This window comes from Piliocolobus tephrosceles, chromosome 2, assembly GCF_002776525.5.
Source record: "Piliocolobus tephrosceles isolate RC106 chromosome 2, ASM277652v3, whole genome shotgun sequence".
NCBI lineage: Eukaryota > Metazoa > Chordata > Mammalia > Primates > Cercopithecidae > Piliocolobus > Piliocolobus tephrosceles.
This window is the reverse complement of record NC_045435.1, coordinates 30,020,301-30,045,894: the sequence shown is the minus strand read 5'-3', so window position 1 is coordinate 30,045,894 and position 25,594 is coordinate 30,020,301. Positions and strand designations below refer to the sequence as shown.

Genomic DNA, 25,594 nt, shown 5'->3' with positions numbered 1-25,594 from the left:
AAAGTTTTGAAATTCCCTAAGTGGCAGAAAAAGTGGAACAGTGGGAACCACTGTAATGGGAGTCGTTCCAACATCATTGACCAGTTTCCTGTTACGAATCCAAATGAAGAATCAATCCATTTTGTTAATAAAGCCCATCTTTACAAAAATAGATAAATAAAAAAATTTACAAACCAAGCTGTTTGAAATAGTCCTCCAAAGAACTCCAGGAATTCTTTTCAATTAAAGATTTGACAAGTCCCCATGGCTGTTTTCTATATTTCACATCTGTGGAAACTCTAGTAGAATGAGGAGGAAAGAATATTTATTTAAAGAGCAGACTTTAGTTATATTTGTGTTACAATTAAATGTAAGATTGTATTCAGTGGAAAGCCAAAAAGATTCAAAGTCATTAATATCATAAAACAAAATGCGTTCATTGGTAACTTTTATTTTTAAAAAAATCAATGTGTGCTGCTAATAATTTCATCAAATTTTCCTTCTAAGTACTTGCCATTTTACTTATTTCCTTTCTCTAGCCCTAAATTTTATTTATCTAAATAGCAATAAAGGCTCAAAATAAATACTAAATTTTCTAAATTCCTTGTATAAAAAATCTCTAGTGGTCATACACTAGGTGAAAGTAACTACATTAACCAGACTAGGCCAAGTCTATCACTCTCTGTAATGCAGACATTTCTCATTTCCCACTGCAGCAGAGCCAATTACTGCTCACTGAGCACTCCCACAAAACTCCCAGCCCCTTTGCCATTAAACAAGGTCACATGACTGGTTCTGGTCAATAGATGGTGTACACAATTCTACAGCTTTCTCTTCCTGTGGCAACTGAAACAACACATATTCTGGATCACGTAGCTCCGGATGTCAAAGCGTTCACCAAGCAGAGACCTTAGGTGAGACGCCCCACTCCTCTGCTGACCACTGTTGGAAATGTAATTTGAGCAAGAAATAAAACTGTTGTGTAAAGCTACTACTAAGAATTCAGGATGAATAAATTACCAGGATATAATCTAGCCTATCCTAACATACTCATTTACAGCAGCTCACCTTAGCCTGCACTTCTGTTTTGAAGATCGGATGATACAGTATCTGTTCACGGTATAGAAGTAATCATGGTAGGGGACATCATGTGTCAGTACTTCTGAATCCACCAAATAAAATCGTGCTTCCCGACTTTCTTTATACAGTGTCTGCCAAAATAAGATAAAAAATGTTTGTATGTATATGGTTAACATATGAATCTTCTTGCCAATTTAGAACATGTATACTAGGATTCCTTCTCAAAACTTAGAAAAGACATGAGAAACCTATATACAAAGCTAGAAGAGCCTACATGCTGACTCTGTTGTCTATAAGTTGAGAAAAAGAGGGCCGGGTATGGTGGCTCATGCCTGTAATCCCAGCGCTTGGGTGGCCGAGGTGGGAGGATCACTTAAGGTCAGGAATTCGAGACCAGCCTGGCCAATATAAAAACACCCAGCCTCTAAAAAAAAACCTAAAAAATAAAAAATTAGGCCAGATGCAGTGGCTTATGCCTGTAATCCTAGCACTTTGGGAAGCTGATGTGCGCAGATCACTTGTGGCCAGGAGTTCAAGACCAGCCTGGCCAACATGGCAAAACTCCGTCTCTCCTAAAAATACAAAAATTGGCCAGGTGTGGTGGCACATGCCTGTAATCCCAGCTACTCGGGGGGAGGCTGAGGCAGGAGAATCACTTGAACCCAGGAGGTGAGGTTGCAGTGAGCAAGATCACCTCACTGTGCTCCAGCCTGCGAGACACAGCAAGACTGTCTCCAAAAAAAAAGAAAGAAAGAAAGAAAAAAGAAAAGAAAAAGGAAAAAATTAGCTGGGCTTGGTGGCACACACCTGTAGTCCCAGCTACTTGGGAGAATGAGGTGGGAAGATCATTTGAGCCCAGGAGTTGGAGGCTGCAGTGAACTATGATTGCACCACTACACTCCAGCCTGAGCGACAGAGTGAAACCATGTCTCTCCAAGAGAGAAAGGGACTTACAGAAATCGTATTTGCTGCCCCTGTGTCATTTATTTCATTATCAAATTGTTTTTTTCTTTTAAGCTTGAGGACAAACCATATAATCTCTTACGTGTATTATAAGTTACAGAGTTTTAAGTGTTCCTGTTAGGTAAACAATTCAAAAATCAGTTGAATGAAGTAAAGATTCCACCTCAAAATTAATCAAAGTTCAACAAAACCACCCTTCACCAAAAAAGTCAAGGAGGGTAGTAACCAAACAAAACACTGCTTTTCCTAAACAGGATTTTAAATGGTCACAGGCCAAACCTTTCTCATTTTAACCATACCTTTTCTACCTATCCTTTAAGGGGGTGGCAGGGGAAGGGTTCCAAAGTTTTCAAAGACTCCCCAATACCAAAATACCAGACTTTTCTTATGTTTGATCATCTTTTAAGAATTGTTTAAAGGTATAGAAATATGTTCTTTTTAATGATAATGGACAAAACTACAAGAGCACAACTAGTTCAGATGTTAAGAGATGTTTTCAGACTACTTGCAAATCAGATACTTCAACACAAATTGGCTAAACACACACTCCACCGTAAGACACTGCCCCTCTGGTCACAGATAAAGAGCATTAAATACCTCGTACAGTATTCAATTTCAGAAACTCAATCTCTTCCCATGTGTCAAAGCAGCCATCTAGTTATTTGGCCCCTAACTCTTGCAACAATTCTGTAAACCAGATTTCAGTAGTGTTCCTTTTTTTTTTTTTTTTTTTTTTTTTGAGACAGGGTCTAGCTCTGTTGCCCAGGCTGGAGTGCAGTGGCTAGAGCATAGCTCACTGTAATCTCAAATTCCCAGGCTCAAGTGATCCTCCTGCCTCAGACTCCCGAGTAGGTGGGACTACAGGCACACACCATCATGCCTGGCTAATTTTATTTTTTGTAAAGACAAAGTGTCACTGTGTTGTGCAGTCTGATCTCAAACTCTTGGTTTCAAGTGATCCTCCCCCCTGGGCCTCTCGAAGTGCTCGTATTCCAGGGATGAGCCACCACAACTGGCCGGGTATTCTTTTTTTTTTTTTTTTTTTTCACAGTTCTTGAAACTTTAAAGTCCCTCAAAAACTGTTTATTATACAGGTGAATTTTGATAGTCATGATGGGCTTATCGGTAGGATTTCTGGTAGCGAGCACAGGCACCAGGGCCTCCAAACTTTTTGGACTCACAGCGACGGGGATCAGCTACCAGCAGGGTCTGGTCACACTGGATGAGGATGTCTTTGATCTCCTTCTTGGAAGCCTCATCCACATATTTCTGGTAATAGGCCACCAGGGCTTTGGAGATGGACTGAGGGATAGCAAAAATCTGGGCCACGTGCCCACCACCCTTCACACAGACACAGACGTCCACACCAGCAAATCGCTCCTTGCAGCTTGTATTGTAGCGTGCATGGCTCAATCATCTCCAAGGGCCACCCATTCACCTTGATGAGAACATTGCCGCGTTTGCAGTGCGCCACAGGTGTGGCTGTCTTCTTGCCTCCGAAGACTGCACCGACTGCAGCGGGCCCTTGGATGGCATAGCTGCGAGCGTGAACTAGAGAACCTAACCACGCCACGCTGCAACCGGAAAAAAAAGTGGTATTCTTTTTTAAAAAAATATTTTCTTTGGGAGGCTGAGGCAGGCAGATCATGAGGTCAGGAGTTCAAGACCAGCCCAACCAACATGGTAAAACCCCGTCTCTACTAAAAATACAAAAATTAGCCAGGCGTGGTGGTATGTGTCTATAATCCCAGCTACTCAGGAGGCTGAGGCAGGAGAATTGCTTGAACCCCGGGGGCAGAGGCTGCAGTGAGCCGAGGTTATGCCACTGCATTCCACCTTGGGCAACAGGAAGACTCCGTCTCAAAAACAAAAAAAAAATTGAATATATGAAAGAGTAGAAATGAAGTATAATGACCCTCGTGAGCTCATTAACTAGCTTCAGCAACACTAACTCCTGCCCAGTCTTGCTTCCTTTGTCCTCCGTCCCATATTCCCTGCCTCTGCCACCATCCTCTGCCCAGCTAGATGACTTCTAAAGGAAATCCTAGATATCACTATAATGTCATCCATAAATACTTCACTATATCTCTTTATGGATTCTTCCATATATCTCTTTTAAAATAAATGTGATTTTCTTTAATACACAGCTGTAATACCGTCACTATACATAACAAATAAACAATTCCTGAAATCTTATAAATACCTTTTAACAAATGGTTTGTTTGAATTAGGAGTGGGTTTATACACATGCCTTTTAAGTCTCTTTTAACCTGTAACAGTTTCTCATCCCTTTTTTCTTGCCATTTGTTTATTGAAACTGTCTTATAAATTGGTGAACTATAATAGGCATCTTCTCTCTTCCCCCACACATGACCCTTCTGGACACTGACAAAGCAGACGTACCTGCTTTTCAGTGGCAGTGGTGCATTTTCCAGTAAGTGGACTATTAAGGACTATAGTGTAGGTCATGGTTCTCAGCTGGTCACCTCCAAGTTCTGCAGTCCAAGGGGTAGATACTACATCTAACCACAGCAAACACAAAATGAGTTAGTTCTAGAAACTTGAATAGTATAACTGTAAATGAAATCAAAGGAGTTTCTGAATTATTAAAATGTCTATTTTTGACTAGTGCTAACTTCCTTATAACTGGGTATTGTAAGTTTAACATTAAAGAAAAGAGAGATTAAATGTTGAGCACGCTCCTTAAATATGGCATATTGCCCATCTCTGACCCATTTGTTTCTAAATTGTTAATATCCTTTTTCCTTTAAGATAAAATTAAAAGTTGTTTCATCTGTAAGCTTCCTTTTAAAGTCCTCAGTACCTATGAAGAGAAGTAATGATGCCAGCTTTATCAAACAGAGACGGAACAACACTTTAACATTCCCATCATTGAGGACAAAACTTTAAAAGATTTTTGTCATTATGAAACCATCTGACCTTGATATCAACTTACATAGAAATTATATCAACGTTATGAGAAATCATGTAATGTCAGTGGCTTGTCTGCTAAAATCTTTAATCAAGGTAAGGCAATGGAACATAAATGATTATATAATCTGTCTTAAGAAGACTATAAGATCATATCTTTATGTTTATGGCAAGATCCTGGTAAAAATTCTCTTTTATTTGCTTAGGGACAATACAGTGATTAAATACACACTTGAACAGAAATATAGTTCTAGAACACAGTGAAGGTCATTTCATGGAAGCCAAAAATTTAAAAAGTATAAATAAAAGCGTTAAAAACTCTATTGAGAGACATGACTATATCACCTAATGGCCTAGCACAAATCGACTCAGGCAAGTACCAGCATGTTTGACGGCTATTCACCAATATCCTAAAGCACAGGAGCCTTTATCTAACCCATTATACTCATCATCAAAGGAAGGAAGGAAGGCTTTAGAATTCAGCCAGTTTTACTCAACTTCTTTTATATTGCTAGATGTGAGGATTTAATGAGGGATCCTGAAATTGCCTTTTGAGTATCTGGCAAAATCTTGTAACTAAATTAAAAAGGCAAAATCACAAACCATAGCATCTATCATCCAGGATTTGCTGTAAAATGATTTATTTAGGTATATATAAAAGAAGATATACAACTAATTCTAAATTACTTTTCAGAAGATTACTTTGGTCATATGTCAGCCTGTTTCAGGAAAATGATACAATCTACTGTTAATCAGAAATAGAATTTAAAGATGTAATTTAATTCTGCTGTTAAAACTGCACACTACTCAATGAAGCAACTATCAACAAGGATAAATGAAAAGTATTGGTCTTCCCATGAATGTTATCCTTGTAGTTTCAGTGATGTTACCAATAAGATCTACTGAGTATTGCTCACCAGAACATCGCCTAATTAACATCATCCTGGAATAGTCAATCCTCTAATACCTAAATAAAGCTTATCATAATGTAAAAAAACCTGGAATGAATTGTAGGAAAAATGGCTAGTACGCAAAAGGACATATGAAACATTTTGATATATTAATCCAAAATAACAGAAGGCAGGAATGGCAGAATTTTTAAAATCCTTTGATGTAATAGCGTTTTAAAATTGGTGAACCTTCATGCCCATTAGGATAGCTATTATAAATAATAATAACAAGTGTTGGCAAGGATGTGGAGAAACTGGAAACTTTGTGCATTGCTTGTGGAAATGTAAAATGATACAGTCATATGGAAAATAGTATGGCCACTCCTCAAAAAATTAAAGATTGAATTTTAATTTTTATATGATGCAGCAATTCCATTTCTAGGTATATAACCAAAAGAACTGGAAGCAGGGACGTGAACAGATAATTGTATGTCAGTGTTCATGGTGGCATTATTTATAATAGCTAACGTGTAAACAACCCAAATGTCATTAATGGATGAATGGATAAACAAAATGTGGTATCTACATGCAATGGAATATTATTCAGCCTTAAAAAAGGAATAAATTCTGATACATGCCCCAACATGGATGAGCCTCGAAGGCATTATACTAAGTGTATTAAGCCTGTCACAGAAGGACAAACATTGTATTATTCCACTTATGCAAGGCACCTTGAGTAGTCAACTTCACAGAGACAGAAAATAGAATGGTGATCATCAAGAATGGAAGAAATGGAGGGTTAGTGTTTAACAGGTATAGCATTTCAGTTTGGAAAGATGAAAAAGTTCTGAAGATGGATGGTGGCAATGGTTGCCCAATAATGTGAATGTTACTTAATGCCACTGAGCTGTCCACTTAAAAACGGTTAAATGGGAGCCGGGTGCGGTGGCTCATGCCTGTAATTCCAGCACTTTGGGAGGCCGAGGTGGGTGGATCACAAGGTCAGGAGATCGAGATCATCCTGGCTAACACAGTGATACCCCATCTCTACTAAAAATACAAAAAATTAGCCGGGCATGGTGGCAGGCACCTGAGAGGTGGAGCCTGCAGTGAGCCGAGATTGCGCCACTGAACTCCAGCCTCGGCGACAGAGTGAGACTTCATCTCAAAAAAAAAAAAAAGGTTAAATGGTAAATTTTGTCTTATGTACATTTTGCCATAATTTTAAAATTGATGAATCTAGGCAAGTGGCATATGGATGTTATTACACTATTCATACAATTTTTCTGAAGCTTTACATATTTTTAAATGTAAAAGTTGGGTAAAAAGACTTAAAACTGAGCTTTAATTAAAGGTACTGTCAGGGGGTTGGGTCAAGATGGTAAACTAGATGGTGAACTAGAAGCTGCTCATGTGTGCCGCTCTCACAGATAGGAAACAACAGCATTGGTGAACACTGACCCTACTAGCTGATCATCTAAGAAACCATGTCAGAATTCATCCAGGCAGCAAGGGGACACAGAGGGCAGAGAGGAGCAAAGCTGGCAGCAGCTCCTCTGGGATCAGTGCATATTGGGGAAGCCCACCCCCAATATTTCAACATAGGTTCTTTCTATTTTCCCTAAGCGTCAGTCAGCTGAGAAATAATGAGAAAGAGTACAAAGAGAAGAATTTTACAGCTGGGCCTCTGGGGGAGACATTACATATCGGTAGGACCATGAGGCCCACCTGAGCCGCAAAACCAGCAGGTTTTTATTAAGGACTTTAACAGGGGAGGGGCTGTACAAACAGGGAGTAGGTCACAAAGATCACATGCCTCAAAGGGCAAAAAGGAGAACAAAGATCACATGCTTCCGAGGCCAGTAAAGATCACAAGGCAAAGGGCAAAGCAAAGGTCACGAGGCAAACAGCGAAATCAAAAACTCCTGATAAGGGTCTATGTTCAGCTGTGCATGCATTGTCTTGATAAACATCTTAAACAACAGAAAACAGGGTTCGAGAGCAGAGAACCGGTCTGACCTCAAATTTACCAGGGTGGGGTTTCTTCCCCACCCTAATAAGCCTGGGGATACTGCAGGAGATCAAGACATATTTCAGTCCTTACCTCAACTGCATAAGACAGACACTCCCAGAGCAGCCGTTTATAGACCTCCTCCCAGGAATGCATTCCTTTCCCAGGGTCTTAATTATTAATATTCCTTGCTAGGAAAAGAATTCAGCGATATCTTCCCTACTTGCACATCCGTTTATAGGCTCTCTGCAAGAAGAAAAATATGGCTCTATTCTGCCCAACCCCACAGGCAGTCAGACCTTATGGTTGTCTTCCCTTGTTCCCTGAAAATCACTGTTATTCTGTTCTTTTTCAAGGCGCATTGATTTCATATTGTTCAAACACACGTTTTACAATCAATTTGTACAACAGTGGTCCTGAGGTGATGTGCATTATCAGCTTACAAAGATAACAAGATTAAGAGATTAAAGACAGGCATAAGAAATTATAAAAGTATTATTTGGGAACTGATAAATGTCCATGAAATCTTCACAATTTATGTTCAGAGACTGCAGTAAAGACAGGCATAAGAAATTATAAAAGTATTAATTTGGGGAACTGATAAATGTCCATGAAATCTTCACAATTTATGTTCCTCTGTCACGGCTCCAGCTGGTCCCTCTGTTTGGGGTCCCTGACTTCCCACAACAAGCATGGAGCCAGGAAAAGCTCCTCAATATGGAAAAGGATGAGTGAGTGAGAGTTCCCTGGAGGACTGTACACAGGGACCTGTGCAAGACCAGGATTGGCAGAATTCCCCTGGTTCCCCTGGCCCTACCCCATGCTTCTAAACTGAGGCAGAGAGCCACCCCAGAGTTTCTGCAGTGACCACTCTCAAGTCCATGGGGATCTCTATAAGCCTTGGACTCTGGAACGGAATGACACCAGTACCACATCCCCAGTAGAGGCCACGGTCCTGCCTGGGAGCAGTAAGATTATTGCACTCTGCTTGCCATACAAGACTTGGTGCTAGCCTTCACCCAACAGTCCCACTGCTGCCTGAAATCAGTTGGCAGCCACAGCTTCCTGTTGCCCCAGGAAACACCCTGACAGCAGGGTAGGTGACTCCCACCCACCCCTGCTGCTGGTAGCCAGACAGGCCATGCCTGCTAGAGTGTCCAGCCCAGTGGTCTCACTTCTGCCTCAACTATGTGGGCAGATACAACCCTGTGTTCCCCTAGGAAGTATCCAGACAGCAGACTAGGTGACCACATCCAGTCCCACAGCTCTTAGCTGAGTAGGACGTGCAGACCTGAGTGATGCCCAAGGAGGGAGAAGCCCTCCCTTTCAGATCACTGAGAGAAGTGAGATGCCCAGGTTTGCAAGCCAGTGGAGGGGCAGAGTGTAATTCTTGCTGCAGGGTTGACCTGGCAAGCATATGGCCTGTCTGCCAACCATGGCCTCTGCTTAAAAGAGCCCCGTGATTCAAAACACCCAACAAAAGAAATGTGACACAGAGCCAGTCAAAGGGGGCTCCTCCAAGGCCCAAGAGCTGACTAGGGTAGGGGGTCATCACTTTCCCTTTTCACCCCGGAGTACTACTACCAACCATGCCAAAACACAAATGAGTTGTGCTACAGCATTAAGAGCCTATCTTCCAGCTAATACTCTTAAACACTACCTACTAGATCACAGCCCAAAACACAACACCAAAATATTTTGCCAGTATACAATACCTGTGAAAACAAAGGTGACACCTGTGAAAACAAAGGGCTCCCACCAGCACCCCTGCCCCAGTCAATGCAAAAGCACCCCACCATGCCATCATGGCTGCTGGCATTCATGAGCAGCACAGATCCCACTGCCACCACCCCAGTGAATTGCTTTGGCAAGCAACCCCATTGGAGTATTGTGGCCAGTGAACCAGGAACACCTTCACCCCTCCAGTGCAACAGATTTCAAATGTCGAAGGGCCAGAGAACAAAGCTGGGGACACACAAAATTGTGTGCTCTAACTCTAGCCCCCCACAGTTAGAGCACACAGTCCAGGAGTTCTGAGCTAAGCCTGGGCCCCCTGAAATCTTCCAGAAGTGAAGATGGTCAACTGAACCCACCTTATTCCACAATCAAACCCCCATGGGCATCAAAGAAAAAAAACCCATCCAAAAGACAGCAGCTTCAAAGATTAAAGGAACATCAGTCCATACAGATGAGAAAGAACCAGTGCAAGAACTCTGGCAACTCAAAAAGTTGGCGTGTCTTCCTACCTCCAAACAATTATACTAGTTTCCCAGCAATGGTTCTTAACCAGGCTGAAATTACAGACATAGAATTCAGAATATAGATAGGAATGAAAATCATTGAAATTCAGGAGAAACTCAAAACCCAATCCAAGAAATCTAAGGAATACAATAAAATGGTACAAGAGCTAAAAGACAAAATGGCCATTTTAAGAAAGAATCAAACTGATCTAATAGCACTGAAAAACTCACTCTAAGAATTTCATAATACAAATTACAAGTATTAACAGCAGAATAGACCAAGCTGAGAAAAGAATCTCACAAGAATCTCACAGGGCTGGTTCTCCAAATTAACTGAGACAAAAATAAAGAAAAAAGAATAAAAAAGAACAAAACCTCTAAGAAACATGGGATTATGTAAAGAGACCAAATCTATGCCTCACTGGCATCCCTGAAAGACAGGGATAGAGAATAAGCAACTTGGAAAACATATTTGAAAATATCATCCATAAAAATATCTCCAACCTCACTAGAGAGGCCAATATTCAAATTCAGGAAATGCAGAGAACCCCTATAAGATACATACAAGACAACCATCCCCAAGACACCTAGTCATCAGATTCTCCAAGATCAACGTGAAACAAAAAATACTAAAGGCAGCTAGAGAGAAGGGGCAGGCCACCTGCAAAGGGAACCCCATCAGGCCAACAGAGGACCTTTCAGCAGAAACTCTAAATTTGAGGGCTTGAGGGCCTATATCCAGCATTCTTAAAGAAACTAAGACCAAGAATTTCATATCCAGCCAAACTAAGTTTCATAAGTGAAGGAGAAATAAGATCATTTTCAGACAAGCAAATGCTAAGGGAATTTGTTACCTGCCGTATTTACAAGAGGTCTTTAAGGTGCTGCTAAACATGGAAATGAAAGACTGTTAGCAGCCACCACAAAAACACACTTAAGTACATAGACCACTGACACTATAAAGCAACCACACAATCAAGTCTGCAAAATAACCAGCTAAACAACACAATGACAGGATCAAATCCACATATATCAATATTAATGGGCTTAATGCCCCAATTAAAAGGCAGCAGAAAGCTGGATAAATAAGTAAGACCCAACCGTATGCTGTTTTTTTGTTTTGTTTTGTTTTGTTTTGAGACACAGTCTTGCTCTGTCACCCAGGCTGGAGTGCAGTGGCGTGATCTCAGCTCCTGGGTTCAAGCAATTCTCCTGTCTCAGCCTCCTGAGTAGCTGGGACTACAGGCAGGTGCCATCATGCCCAGCTAATTTTTTGTATTTTTAGTAGAGATGGATTTTCACCATGTTAGCCAGGATGGTCTCGATCTCCTGACCTCGAGATCTGCCTGCCTAGGCCTCCCAATGTGCTAGGATTACAGGCGTCAGCCACCGTGCCTAGCCAACTGTATGCTGTCTTTAAGAGACCCATCTCACATGCAATGGCATCCATAGGCTCAATGTAAAGGGGTGGAGAAAAATCTGGCAAGCAAATGAAAAATAAAAAAAGCAGAGATTGCTATTGTAATTTCAGACAAAATAGACCTTAAGCCAACAATGATTTTAAAAGACAAATAAGAGCATTACATAAAGGTAAAGGGTTCAATTCAACATGAAGATTTAACTATCCCAAGTATGTATGCAATCAACACAGGAGCATCCAGACTCTTGGAACAAGTTCTTAGAGACCTACAAAGAGACTTAAATAACCACACAATAATAGTGGGAGGCTTCAACACCCCATTAACAGTATTAGACAGATCATTGAGGCAGAAAACTAACAAAGATAGTTGTGACCTGAACTTGACACTTAACCAAATGGACCTAACAGACATCTACCGAGCTCTCCACCCCAAAATAGCAGAATATACATTCTTCTCATTTGCACCTGGCACATACTCTAAAAACTGACCACACAATCAGGCATTAAACAATTCTCAGCAAATATAAAAAACCAAAAATTATATTAACCACACTCTTGGACCACAACGCAAAAACAATAGAAATCAATACTAAGAAGATCACTAAAAATCATACAATTACATGGAAATTAAACAACCTGCTCCTGATGACTTCTGAGTAAACAATGAAATTAAGGCAGAACTCAAGAAATTCTTTGAAACTAATGAGAACAAAGACAGAAAACACCAGAATCTCTGGGACACAGCTAAAGCAGAGTTAAAAGTTTACAGTGCAAAACACGCACATGAAACAGTTAGAAAGATCTAGAAAGAACAATCTAACATTACACCTAGAGGAACTAGAAAAACAAGAGCAAATCAACCCCAAAGCCAGCAGAAGACAGGAAATAACCAAAATCCGGGCTAAATAGAATGAAATTGAGAAGTGAAAAACCATACAAAAGATCAATGAAATCATGAAATCCTAAGTTGGCTCTTTGAAAGAATAACTAAGATTAATAGACTACTAGCTAGACTAATTTAAAAGAGAAGATCCAAATAAACACAATCAGAAATGACAAAGGGAACATTACCACCGACCCCACAGAAATTAAAAAAAAAAAAAAAAAAAAAAAAAAAAACACACCCAGAGACTATTATGAACACTTCTATGCACAAAAACTAGAAAACCTAGAAGACATGGATAAATTTCTGGAAATATAGAACCTCCCAAGATTGAGCCAGGAAGAAATTAAAACCCCATACAGACCAAGAATGAGTTCCAAAATTGAACCAGTGATTAAAAGCCCATCAACCAAAAAAAGCCCAGGACCAGATGGATTCACAGCCAAATTCTACCAGACATGTAAAGAAGAGTTGGTACCATTCCTACTGAAACTATTCAAAAAAAAAATTGAGGAGGAGGAACTTCTCCCTAACTCATTCTATGAGGCCAGCATCATTCAGCATCATTCTGATACCAAAACCTGGCAGAGAAACAACACAAAAAGAAAACCTGAGGCCAATATGTTTGATGAGCATTGATGCAAAAATCCTCAACAAAATACTAGCAAACTGAATCCAGCAGCACATCAAAAAGTGAATTCACCACAATCAAGTAGGCTTTATCCCTGGGATGCAAGGTTGGTGCAACATACGCAAATCAGTAAGTGTGATTCATCACATAAACAGAACTAAAAACAAAAACCATGTGATCATCTCAACAGATGCAGAAAAGGCTTTCAATACAATTCAACATCTGTTCATGTTAAAAACCCTCAACAAACCAGGCCCTGAAGGAACATACCTCAAAATAATAAGAGCCACCTATGACAAACCCCACAGCCAGCATCATACTGAATGAGCAAAAGCTGGAAGAATTCCCCTTGAGAACTAGAACAAGACAAAGATGCCCACTCTCATCACTTCTATTCAACATAGTACTGGAAGTCCTGACCAGAACAATCAGGCAAGGGAAAGAAATAAAAGGCATCCAAACAGGAAACCAAACTGTATCTATTTGAAGAAGATATGATTTTTATACCTAGAAAACCCCATAGTCTGCCCAAAAACTCCTAGATCTGATGAGCAACTTCGGCAAAATTTCAGGATACAAAAATCAATATACAAAAATCAGTAGATTTCTATACCCAACAACATCCAAGCTGAGTGCCAAGTCGAGACCACAATCCCATTCATTATAGCATTATAGAAAAAAAAAAGTAAAATACCTAGAAATACAGTTAACCAGGAAGGTGAAAGATCTCTACAACAAGAATTATAAAATATTGCTCAAATAAATCAGAGATGACACAAATGGAAAAACATTCCATGCTCGTGATAGGAAGAATCAATATTGTTAAAATGTTCATACTGCCCAAAGCATTTTATAGATTCAATGCTATTCCTATCAAACTACCAATGACATTCTTCACAGAATTAGGAAAAAATTTTTCTAAAAATCATATGGAACCAAAAAAGAGCCCAATAGCCAAAGTAATCCTAAGCAAAAAGAACAAAGTTGGAGGCATCACAATACCCAACTTCAAGCTATACTATAAGACAACTGTAACCAAAACAGCATGGTACTGGTATGAAAACAGACACATAGACCAATGGAACAGAACAGAGAGCCCAGAAATAAAGCCACATACCTACAACCATCTGGTCATCAACAAAGTTGACAAAAAAAAAGCAATGGGAAAAGGACTCCCTATTCAATAAATGGTGCTGGAATAACTGGCTAGCCATATGCAGAAGATTGAAACTGGCCCCTTTCCTTACACCATATATAAAAATCGGCTCAAGATGGATTAAAGACTTAAATATAAAACTTAAAACTATAAAACCCTTGAAGAAAATTTAGGAATGACCGGGCATGGTGGTTCACGCCCGTAATCTCAGCAGTCTAGGAGGCTGAGGCAGGTGGATCACTTGAGCTCAGGAGTTCAAGACCAGCCTGGGTGAGATGGTGAGACTTCATCTCTACAAAAAAATACATAAATTATCCAGGTGTAGTAGTGTGCACCTATAGTCCCAGCTACTTGGGGGACTGAGGCAGGAGAATTGCTTGAGTCCAGGAGGTTGAGGCTGCAGTAAGCTATGTTTGCACCACTGCACTCCAGCCTAGGTGACACAGTGAGACATTGTCTCGAAAAAGAAAAAAAAGGGCCGGGCGCAGTGGCTCAAGCCTGTAATCCCAGCACTTTGGGAGGCCGAAGCGGGTGGATCACAAGGTCAGGAGATCGAGACCACGGTGAAACCCCGTCTCTACTAAAAATACAAAAAATAAGCCGGGCACAGTGGCGGGTGCCTGTAGTCCCAGCTACTCAGGAGGCTGAGCCAGGAGAATGGCGTGAACCCGGGAGGCTGAGTTTGCAGTGAGCGGAGATCGTGCCACTGCACTCCAGCCTGGGCGACAGAGCAAGACTCCGTCTCAAAAAAAAAAAAAAAAGAAAAAGAAAAAAAAGAAAGAAAGAAAATTTGGAAAATACCATTCTAGACATAAGCCCTAGCAAAGATTTCATGATGAAGACATCAAAAGCAATTGCAACAACAAAAAAATTGACAAATGGGGCATAATTAAACTAAACAGTGTCTGCACAGCAAAAGAAATTATCAACAGAGTAAACAGACAACCTATAGAATGGGAGAAAATATTTACAAACTGTGTGTCTGAAAATGCTCTAACATCCAGAATCTATAAGGAACTTAAAGAAATTAATAAGCAAAAAAACAAACAACCCAATAAAAAAGTAGGCAAGGAATATGAACACTTTTCAAAAGAAGACATACATCTGGCCAGCAAGCGTATGAAAAAATGCTCAACATCCCTAATCACTAGAGAAATGCATATCAAACCACAGTGAGATACTATCTCACACCAGACAGAATGGCTATTATTAAAAAGTCAAAAAATAACAGCTGTGAGGTTGCAGAGAAAAAGGAATGCTTATACACTGCTGCTGGGAGTGTAAGTTAGTTCAGCCATTGTGGAAAGCAGTTTGGCAATTTCTCAAAGAACTTAAAACAGAACTACCATTTGACCTGAGAATCCCATTACTGGGTATCTAACCACAGGAATATAAATTGTTCTACCTTAAAGACACATGCACAAGTATATTAATCACAGCACTATTCACAACAGTAAAGACATGCAATGCACAAGAATGTTCATCGCAGCACTATTCACAATAGTAAAGACATGCAATCAACCTAGATGACCATCAATGGTAGACTGGATAAAGAAAACATGGTACATATACACCAAGGGATAGTATGCAGTCATAAAAAAGAACAAGGCCATGCCCTTTGTAGCAACATGTATGGAGCTGGAGGCCATTATCCTGAGTGAACTACTGCGGGAACAGAAAACTAAATATCCATGTTTTCACTTACAAGTGGGAGATGAACATTGAGTACACATGGCCACAAAGAAGGGAACAGCAGACACTGGGGCCTACTTGAGGGTGGAGGTGGAAGGAGGGTAAGGACTGAAAACTACCTATTGGGTACCATGCTTATTACCTGGATCACGAATTAATCTGTACATCAAACTCCCATGACACACAATTTACCTGTATAACAAATGTGTACATGTACCCCTGAAACTAAAAGATCAAAAACATTTAAAAAGTGGTGTCATGTAACTGTAAACAATGATTTAAAAGAACACAGATTTAAAAGACCCCCTAATTTTGGCCAGGCGCGGTGGCTCACACTGTAATCCCAGCACCTTGAGAGGCCGAGGCAGGTGGATCACCTGAGGTCAGGAGTTCGAGACCAGCCTGGGCAACATGGTGAAACCCCATCTCTATTAAAAATACAAAACAAAATTAGCTGGGCGTGGTGGTGGACACCTGTAATCCTAGCTACACAGGAGGCTGAAGGAGGAGACTCACTTGAACTCGGGAGGTGGAGGTTGCAGTGAGCCGAGATCACGCCATTGCACTCCACCCTGGGCAACAAGAGCAAGGCTCCATCTCAAAAAAAATTTAAAAAAAGACCCCCTAATTTGATTTATTTTTCTCACATGAAAATGTTTAATGTTTATGCTGATGCACATCTGAGTGCTTATCATCAAATCAAAGTGTGAAGTAAAAAAAGGCAGTTTAAGAAAGTTCCAGTGTTTCAAAGAGAGCACTTTTTAAAAGGTATATACATAAAAAACATTTCATTATACCATAAAATAAATGCAGCACCGTAAGATAAAGGAAGACTAATATATATGGAGTTTTGGTCTTTCTCCCCTCTACAGGTGCAACCATCTTCAACCTGCTGAACTTAACTCAATGGTTACAGGAATTTTTTGCTTTTTTTTTGTTCTCCTGTTCAGTTCACATTTCAGGCTGTTCAGCAGATGCCTGTGATTCTGGAGATTCAAATCACTGGTGAAAGTTTTTTCTCTGTTTCCTCAGTTTTTCAGGAGCTTTTCTTCATAAAATGATCTCCCGCTGTTTGAAGTACCTTCAGTCTTCCTCATCAACAAAAACTAAATTCAAAAAGTACCTTACTGAAAATTTTTTGTTCACATTTCTCTGATTGTTGGAGTAGGGTCATATCCCACTAAAAATAGTCTCATTGGAATTGATTCGCCTTTTACTGGTGCACCATCCATTATTTCATATTTGGTGATTGTTTCTGTTTCTGCTGTGGTACTGGGTCCAATTCCTGTGATCTCTTTTTTGATCAGTTGTAACTCCATATGTTGTATTTTTATTCTTACTACCAAGAAGTAAAATTTTCCGACTATTACATGCTTTAAATGACACTTTGATTTATTATATTCAAATTATATATGTAGACAATCTTCAATGCCCACTTTTTTGTTGTTGTTTGTTTGTTTGTTTTTTTGGAGACGGAGTCTCACTCTGTCGCTCAGGCTGGAGTGCAGTGGTGCGATCTCGGCTCACTGCCAGCGCCATTGCCAGCGCCACCTCCTGGCTTCACGCCATTCATTCTCCTGCCTCAGCCAGTAGCTGGGACTACAGACGTCCGGCACCAAGCCCGGCTAATTTTTTGTATTTTTAGTGGAGAAGGGGTTAAGTGGAGACGGGGTTTCACCGTGTTAGCCAGGACGGTCTCAATCTCCTGACCTCGTGATCCGTCCGCCTCCGTCTCCCAAAGTGCTGGGATTATAGGCCTGAGCCACGGCGCCCGGCCTCAATGCCCACTTCTGTCTTAATACAATTGTTAACATCAGGACAGGTGGCAAGGTGGTGAACAATAAGATCATATTCTTTTACTAAATCTGTCAGTGTTCTTCCTATTGTCACTTTAAGAAAATACCTCCAGCGAACATTTGCATAAATTCAGAATCATAACTTCTTCTCTGAGTCAGTTCTCCAGGTGAGGCTAGTTCTTGCATTAGGTTTATAAATTCATGAGCATTACTCTTGTCATTGAAAAGTTCCATTTGACCTATAAATTCAATTCTAATTCCTTCGTGCTCTAGCCTCTATCCAGGTTGCTTAAAGGTTACATTTACCTTTCCTGCAACAGATTCTCCATTATAAAGAGATAGTGTTTTTCTACTTTGCCATTTTCGGTTTTCATTTCTGTCATTTTCCTGGCTTCCCCATCATTAAAGACAATATCGATCTCACAAATTGGACCAAAAAAAGCCTTCAAGAAAACTCATTGTCAGCACTGTTGCCACATCCCCCCTACTTTACTCCTCTTCACTCAGGAGAACTCTCAGACCCAGCTCCCTCTGCTCAGCACCCCCAATTTGGAAAATTTAGATCGAGTGGTGGTCATTTGAGTGCTAGAATTAGATTTAATCCACAAATAATTATTTTTAAAAATCATTATATTCTTACTATTTTTAAAAAGAAGCCTTTGAAACTCGATCTCAAGAAATACCAGCCCAGGTGTGGTAGCTCACACTTGCCCCACTTTGGGAGGCTGATGTGGGAGGATCATTTGAGGCCACAAGTTCAAGACCAGCCTGGGCAACATAGGGAGATGCTTGTCTCTATAAAAAATGTTTTAAAATTGGCCAGGCATTGTGGTGCACACCTGTGGTCCCAACTACTGAGGCTGAGGTAGGAGGATCACTTGAGCCCAGGAGGTAGAGGCTACAGTGAACTGTGATTGCACCACTGCACTCCAACCTGGGCAACAGAGCAAGACCCTGTCTCAAAAAAAGAAAGAAAAACTACAACTTTGATTACCAGGTAGCAAGTCAGAAGAGAGCAGCATGCTTTGTAGTCATGATCAGATCCTCTTTTGTAATAAAGCTTCTGACTAATTCTAGGTCTAGTCAGCAACATACTTATAACTGTTTAGATTTAGAATTAGCTGGAAGCCTTTGTTTTGCAAAGCCATTTATAACATCAGACAGTCAATATAATCATTGATATTGAAGCCAGATATATCAGAAAACAAATGCAGTTGTGTTTCAGAAAACAAACTTCATTTATCACCAGCATAGAACAATTCCTCCTGGGTCTTTTCAGCCATAAAAATGGCAGTGCAACATTAACAGGCATCCTCTCAGAAGATAAAGGGAAATAATGTATCCAGTTCTTCTGAAATACCAAGTTCTCTAGGTAGAAATGAGTCACAAGAAAATACAAAATAGATTCAGAAGAAATATAATAAGTTAAATATTAGCTACTGAGTAAAGAGGAAGATTTGTATCTCAGGCATCCCACATTTTCAAAACTGGAAGAATAGAAAAAATAATTTTTTAAAATTATAAAACTCATAATCACAAGACAATAGCTATTGATAGCAATCTCTTTGCTACTCTACCATCAATAATAAGAACAAAATTGATTTTGGTTCCTAGTATTCATAACAATATCATCTACGAATACATAATTATGTGTAGGCCGGGCATGGTGGCTCACGCCCACAATCCCAGCTCTTTGGGAGGCCAAGGCGGGTGGATCACCTGAGCTCCGGAGTTTGAGATTGGCCTGGAGCAACACAGCAAGACCCTGTCTCTATCAAAAAAAAAAAAAAAAAAATGCCAAGCATGTTGGTGCATGCCAGTAATCCCAGCTACTCCAGAGGCTGAAGCACAAGAATCACTTGAGCCCAGGAGGCGGAGGTTGCAGTGAGCTGAGATTGCACCATAGCACTCCAGCCTGGGTGAGAGAGCGAGACCCTGTCTCACAAAAAAAAAAAAAAAATATATATATATATATATATATATGTTTACATAAAAGTTTCAAATAAAGGAATATTAATCTAACGGTTAATAAAATACTTAGATTATAAACTAAATTGCAGCTGGGCGCAGTGGCTCATTCCTATAATCCTAGTACTTTGGGAGGCTGAGGGAGATAGATTGCTTAAGCCCAGGAGTTTGAGACCAGCATGGCCAACACGGCAAAACCCCTCTACTAAAAAAAATACAAAAAGTATCCAGGCGTGGTGACGCATGCCTGTAATCCCAGCTACTCAGGAGGCTGAGGCACAAGAATCGCTTGAACCTGGGAGGCAGAGGTTGCCGTGAGCTGAGATTGAACCTCTTCACTCCAGCTTGGGTGTGGGTGACAGAGCAAAACTCTGTCTCAAATAAATAAATAAATAAAATTGATTATAGAACAACTTTCTCTTTGACTATGTCAAATGACTCACCTTATATGAATCTCTGCTGCTGCTGCTGAATTCTAATTTTATGTAGCAGGCTAAATCATGTGCTCCCAAAGTTAATAAAATATCTAAAATATTTAGGATAAATTCAGTTGCAAACTAACTATAAGCTTATTTGAGATGTTTACCAAAATAAAACTTATATTTATTTATTTATTTATTTATTTATTTTGAGACAGTCTCAATCTATCACCCAGGCAGGAGTGCAGTGGCACAATCTCAGCTTACTGCAACCTCCAACTCCCAGGCTCAGGAGATCCTCCCACCTCAGCCTTCCAAGTAGCTGAGACTACAGGTGTGTACCATCATGCCCAGCTAACTTTTGTATTTTTTGGTACAGACGGGTCCAGGCTGGTCTCAAACTTCTGAGCTCGAGCAATTCACCCGCCTCAACCTCCCAAAGTGCTGGGATTATAGGCATGAGCCACCATACCCAGTCCCAAAATAAAACTTTTTAACACATAATCAATGAAATTCTTCTTATGAGGATTTAACCATTAATTTCCAATTAAGAAATTTAACCAACTTCTTAAGTGGAACTTTTAAAAATATATTGTCTTTGACGTAGTCCATAGATACTGCAGTCTCAAGTGTATAGCTCCATGATTTTCACAAAGGGAATACATACATGTACCACCACTCTGATCAGGATATAGAACTTATACGAGCATCCCAAAAGCTCCCTCCCAGTCTTTACTTACCTGACTCTCCACAACAGTAACTACTATGCTGACTTTATGTCCATAAATTTGTTTGGCCTGGTTTTTATCTTTATATAAAGAAATTTTATAGCATGTACTCTTTTATATCTGGCTTCTTTTGCTCAACATTGTTATCTGTGAGTTCTACTCATATTGTTACAAGTATCAGTACTTTGTATTCTTTTCATTGTTATATAGGATTCTTTTGTGGGAATATACACAATCTATTCATCCATGCTATTACTGATGGCCACCTGAACTGTTTTGAGTTTGGGACCATCATAAATAATGTTGCTGTGAACACTGTAGTACATCATTCAGAGTACAAATGTACCCATTTCTGATGAATGTATACCTAGGAGTGGAACTGCTGAGTCACAGAGAATTCATACCTTTAGTAGTTACTGCCAAGCTTTTTGGCAAAGTGGGTGTTGCAATTTACACTCCACCAAAATTCAGTTGTTTCACATGAAACCATTTTGAATTGAGTTCAACCTAATTGAATTGGTACCTTAATGAATAAATATACTTTTAGTTTTCAAAAGGTCTGAACTTACTTGCTGGAAGCATTACCTAATTAAATAATTATACTGTTCACATGTGAATTTAACCAAATATTTGAATACCAGTTTATATACTGCCAAAATAAAATCAAAGCATGTCTAATTCTTCCTCCTCACAATATAAATCAGTTTATATAGGCTCAACCTTCCAAGAATAATAGCATTCTCCCAAATTTATCATTAGGTAAGAACACAAGGACTAACCTATTATATTTCTAGAACTGGCAAATTTCTGCATAAAGCGTGAACTGGTAAAAAGCAATTCAAACATTCTGTCAGCACTGATATGAAAAACACGGTTGATAAAAAGTCTTCCATGAAGATCTTTCTCAGAAACATTTTCTGGAAAAACAGAAACACAAACCAAAAGAGAAGAAATAAAGAAAGATTATTTTAACGCTTTAGGGGGTTTTGTGGGGTTTTCTTTGTATTGTTTTATTTTGGGCATAAAATCATCTTTAAATATGATTACAATGAGGAGAACATTCCAGAACACTAATAAAAAAATCCAAATAGGAATTAAATATATACATATGTACAACCTATAACTATGCATAACAATATATAGTTAACTAAACTACATATAATCAATATTTCAACTGTCAAAACCCAAAAGATACAGAAGTATTTAACTTGAATGATACCAAATGGCCATAATACTCAAAAGAATATTTCAAAAGGGACAAAGACAATATACAGACCCATAACATAGTATCTACCATAGAAATTAGCAACTTCTACCTCTGAATGCTCACTCAGTAAATATTAATTTGTCAATGGCTATAATATCTGCTGCACTTAGCTTATCAGCCTGAATAATGTTTCAACTTGACTTAATGTTCACTACCCAAAGACAAGAATGACTATAATCACAACCTATTTTCAACACCACACATTAAAAGAACTAAGAAATCCTTCTGAAAAGTATTCATCAAAGCTAAATAATGCCCAATGAAATAATACATTTTTTCTGGGAATTTGATAATCATAATGGTGTTGAAAACTTCTAGTGACAAATGAAGAAGCAATATCTTGCTCACCTATTCTCATATGCCCTAGAAATATTATATAAAATAGCCCATACTTACATAGTGCTTACTATATGTTAGACATTGTGCTACATACCTTACAAGTATTGACTCATCCTCACTGCAATGCTATGAGATAAGTGGTAATTATCATCATTATTTCCAGATGAGGAAACAGAATCACAGAAATAATTGCCAAGGCTCCATGGCTAGTGAGTGACTGACCTGGAATTTGCACTCACTCCAGCTCCAGAGCACACAAACTTAACATCTATTTTATACTGCCAGAAGGAATTTAACTTAGAAGAATCAAACAGAAAAGAAAAAAAAAATACCTAGGAACAGAAGCCTGGCATAATAGAGGAAGTAGCATAAAGCAATCCAATATGAAATTGTAATGATTTCAGGACCAGGATCATTTACTATTATTTCAAGGATTATGCCCCATTGATACAGAATAAAAATTGCTACAAAAGCTCCCCATGTTTCAGAAATCAAGCTCTAAGAATGATCTGGGTAAAGCATCTGCCAATATTAGTCAGGTGAAATCAAAGGGCAATAGTCTATGAATCAGAAAAACTCTTCCAGCTCCGGCTTCATCCCTAGCTATTGCTATTTATTCCTCATTGAATGATTTGTGTCTCCCTATTTTGCTCGAGGCATAAAGGACTTACGGATATCAGATAGATATTGATCTGCTTCTCCCTTCAACAATACTCTATGTAGGCAAAAACTATTTACTGCAATTTCAAATAATGGCTCCTTCAGCGTAGAAATGAATCACAAAACTAGGAAATTTTGCTAAGCTTTGTGAGGTAACTTTCCAATTAGGCCTGGGAAACAGTTTTTTCTGACATGTAAGTATTATATGTTCATTGTAAAAATAATTCAAATATTCACAGAGGAAGAAAACAACTAAAGGTGATTCTGTTGATCTTGTTCATTTCCTTCACAGAACCTATCCTGACTTGTAGTTATACTTTTATTGGTTTATTGACTTATCTTTCTCTTGCTCACTATACTAGATCAACATACTATCACTAAATAAAATGATGTTTGGTTTAAAGTGATCTGCAATCTCCCTCACTCCCTCTAAACCCATACACACGTCCCCAATCTCCTGGGATGGTTTACTTTTTGTGACCTTTTCAATTGTCAGTTCAGTTCATTGACTTCAACCGTCTTCATAACTTAACAACTTTAAAAAAGTAAAAAAATAGATTCATTATTTTACCCATTAAATACATATGACAAGTCCAATATTTTGGACTGTGCTTAGGGAAACCAGTAGGAGCACCTGATTTGTTATCTAATGATAATCTAATAAGAAAAAAATCACCATACACTTTAAATAAAACTCCCCAAACAGAGGTCTGAATGTTACATATACCTTCTCACTGCTGTAAAGCCAAATAGCCTTTGCAAGGAGCAAAGTGTGATCAGAGTTCATGTGCAATAAAGAATCTATACTTTATTTCTAGATATGCATAATTTTCATCAGTTTTATTGTTATCCTTTATGCAACTTACAATGTTACTTTTATAGGATTCTTTGGTTTTTTGTTTTTTTTTTTTGGAGACAGACTCTCACTCTCGGGATTAAAAGCTTGTGCCACCACACTCAGCTAAGTTTTGTATTTTTAGTAGAGATGGGCTTTCATTACATTGGCCAGACTGGTCTTGAACTCCTGACCTCATGTGACCCACCTGAGTCGGCCTTCCAAAGTGCTGGGATTACAGGCGTGCGCCACCACATCCAGCTGAAACTACTTTGGAATGACCATTCTTATAAAAGAAGCAGGTGAGAAAGAAAAAAAAAAAAAAAAATCCTGGTTTTGGTGTTACTTACCTATTTGGCCACTGGGGGCCAGAGGAGATCTTCCTAAAGTCCTAAATTCAGGTAAACAGTGTATGACTAATCCATGCCCTGCTGCATACTAAAGCATGAATGGTAAGGACACTAATAAAGCAGTCACTTTGCTACCCTTGATCTTTCCAAACATCTCCCACTACACTAACTTCAATAGCAATGATCTTACAGTTTTAAGAAAAAGAGTCCTTAAAATGCCTACTTAATAAGTACAACAAGCCTCAAGTAATTTGTACTAAATTTTCCTTTAAACAACTACTTTCATTATATTTTTTGCTTTCTCTTTCTCTTTCCCTTTCTCTCTCCTATTGTTGGTTACAAGAAAGTAACACATAGTGTCTATAACATCTATCCTCAAAACTGAAACATAAGAAGTATTATTATTATTATTATTATTATTATTATTATTATCTTTTTTTTAAGAGACAGGATCTGGCTCTGTAGCCCAGGCTAGAGTGCAATGGTGCAGTCATAGCTCACTGCAGCCTTGACCTCCTGGGTTCAAGTGATGCTCCTGCTTCAGCCTCCTAAGTAGCTAGGACTACAGGCATGCACCACCATGCCGGGCTAATTTTTTATTTGATGTAGAGACAAGTCTTGTCCAGACTGGTCTCAAACTCCTGGCCCAAGCAATCCTCCCACCTCGGCCTCTCCAAGTACTAGGATTACGGATATGAGCCACTGTGTGCAACCAAGAAAAACTAAAATTTTTGATCTTTCTCAAACTTAAAAGCAGTATAACACAATCTATATTTTGGAAGTTTTTAAAATATGTTTTAAAAAATTAAATTTTATATTAAGGAAAACACATTAACATAGTAAGCTTACATCTACATAAAATGGTTGGGAAATGGGCTTACACTGACTAACACATTATTATTGTGTGCTGGGTATTATATATAAAGCAGCGGAGATGTCTCTTCTTCACTCCTTCCGAGTTAAAGGTGCCCAATTAGAGTAATTCCCAGCCTCTCTCTACAACTTTAACTCACTCTAACCAAAGGAAGTAGATTATTGTTATGGACTGAATGTTTGTGTCCCGACAAATTCTGTTAAAGCCCTAACTCCTGGTGTGGCTGTATTTGGAGATGGGGCCTCTAAAGAAAGTAATTCATTGGCCGGGCACCGTGGCTCACGCCTGTAGTCCCAGCACTTTGGGAGGCCGACGCGGGCGGATCACGAGGTCAGGAAATCAAGACCATCAGGGCTAACACGGTGAAACTCCGTCTCTACAAAAAATACAAAAAATTACCCGGGCGTGGTGTCGGGCGCCTGTAGTCCCAGTTACTTGGGAGACTGAGGCAGGAGAATGGCGTGAACCCGGGAGGCGGAGCT

General features: G+C 39.3%; 1 protein-coding gene and 2 pseudogenes across 2 annotated transcripts in view; all 3 read right to left on the bottom strand.

Annotated features, from left to right (window-relative positions):
* GRAMD1C (GRAM domain containing 1C) overlaps positions 1 to 25,594 on the bottom strand; it is a 104,707-nt gene that overhangs the window by 12,467 nt on the left and 66,646 nt on the right. For both annotated transcript variants that reach the window (XM_023213533.1, XM_023213534.1), the window contains 4 exons: positions 21,567 to 21,704; positions 4,426 to 4,544; positions 1,048 to 1,190; positions 175 to 278 (listed from right to left, as the gene is read on the bottom strand). In XM_023213533.1, the coding sequence (XP_023069301.1) occupies positions 175 to 278; positions 1,048 to 1,190; positions 4,426 to 4,544; positions 21,567 to 21,704 (504 nt within the window). The remainder of the gene's footprint in view (positions 1 to 174; positions 279 to 1,047; positions 1,191 to 4,425; positions 4,545 to 21,566; positions 21,705 to 25,594) is intronic.
* LOC111543566 lies at positions 3,142 to 3,573 on the bottom strand (annotated as a pseudogene).
* Positions 16,730 to 18,765, bottom strand: LOC111542124 (annotated as a pseudogene).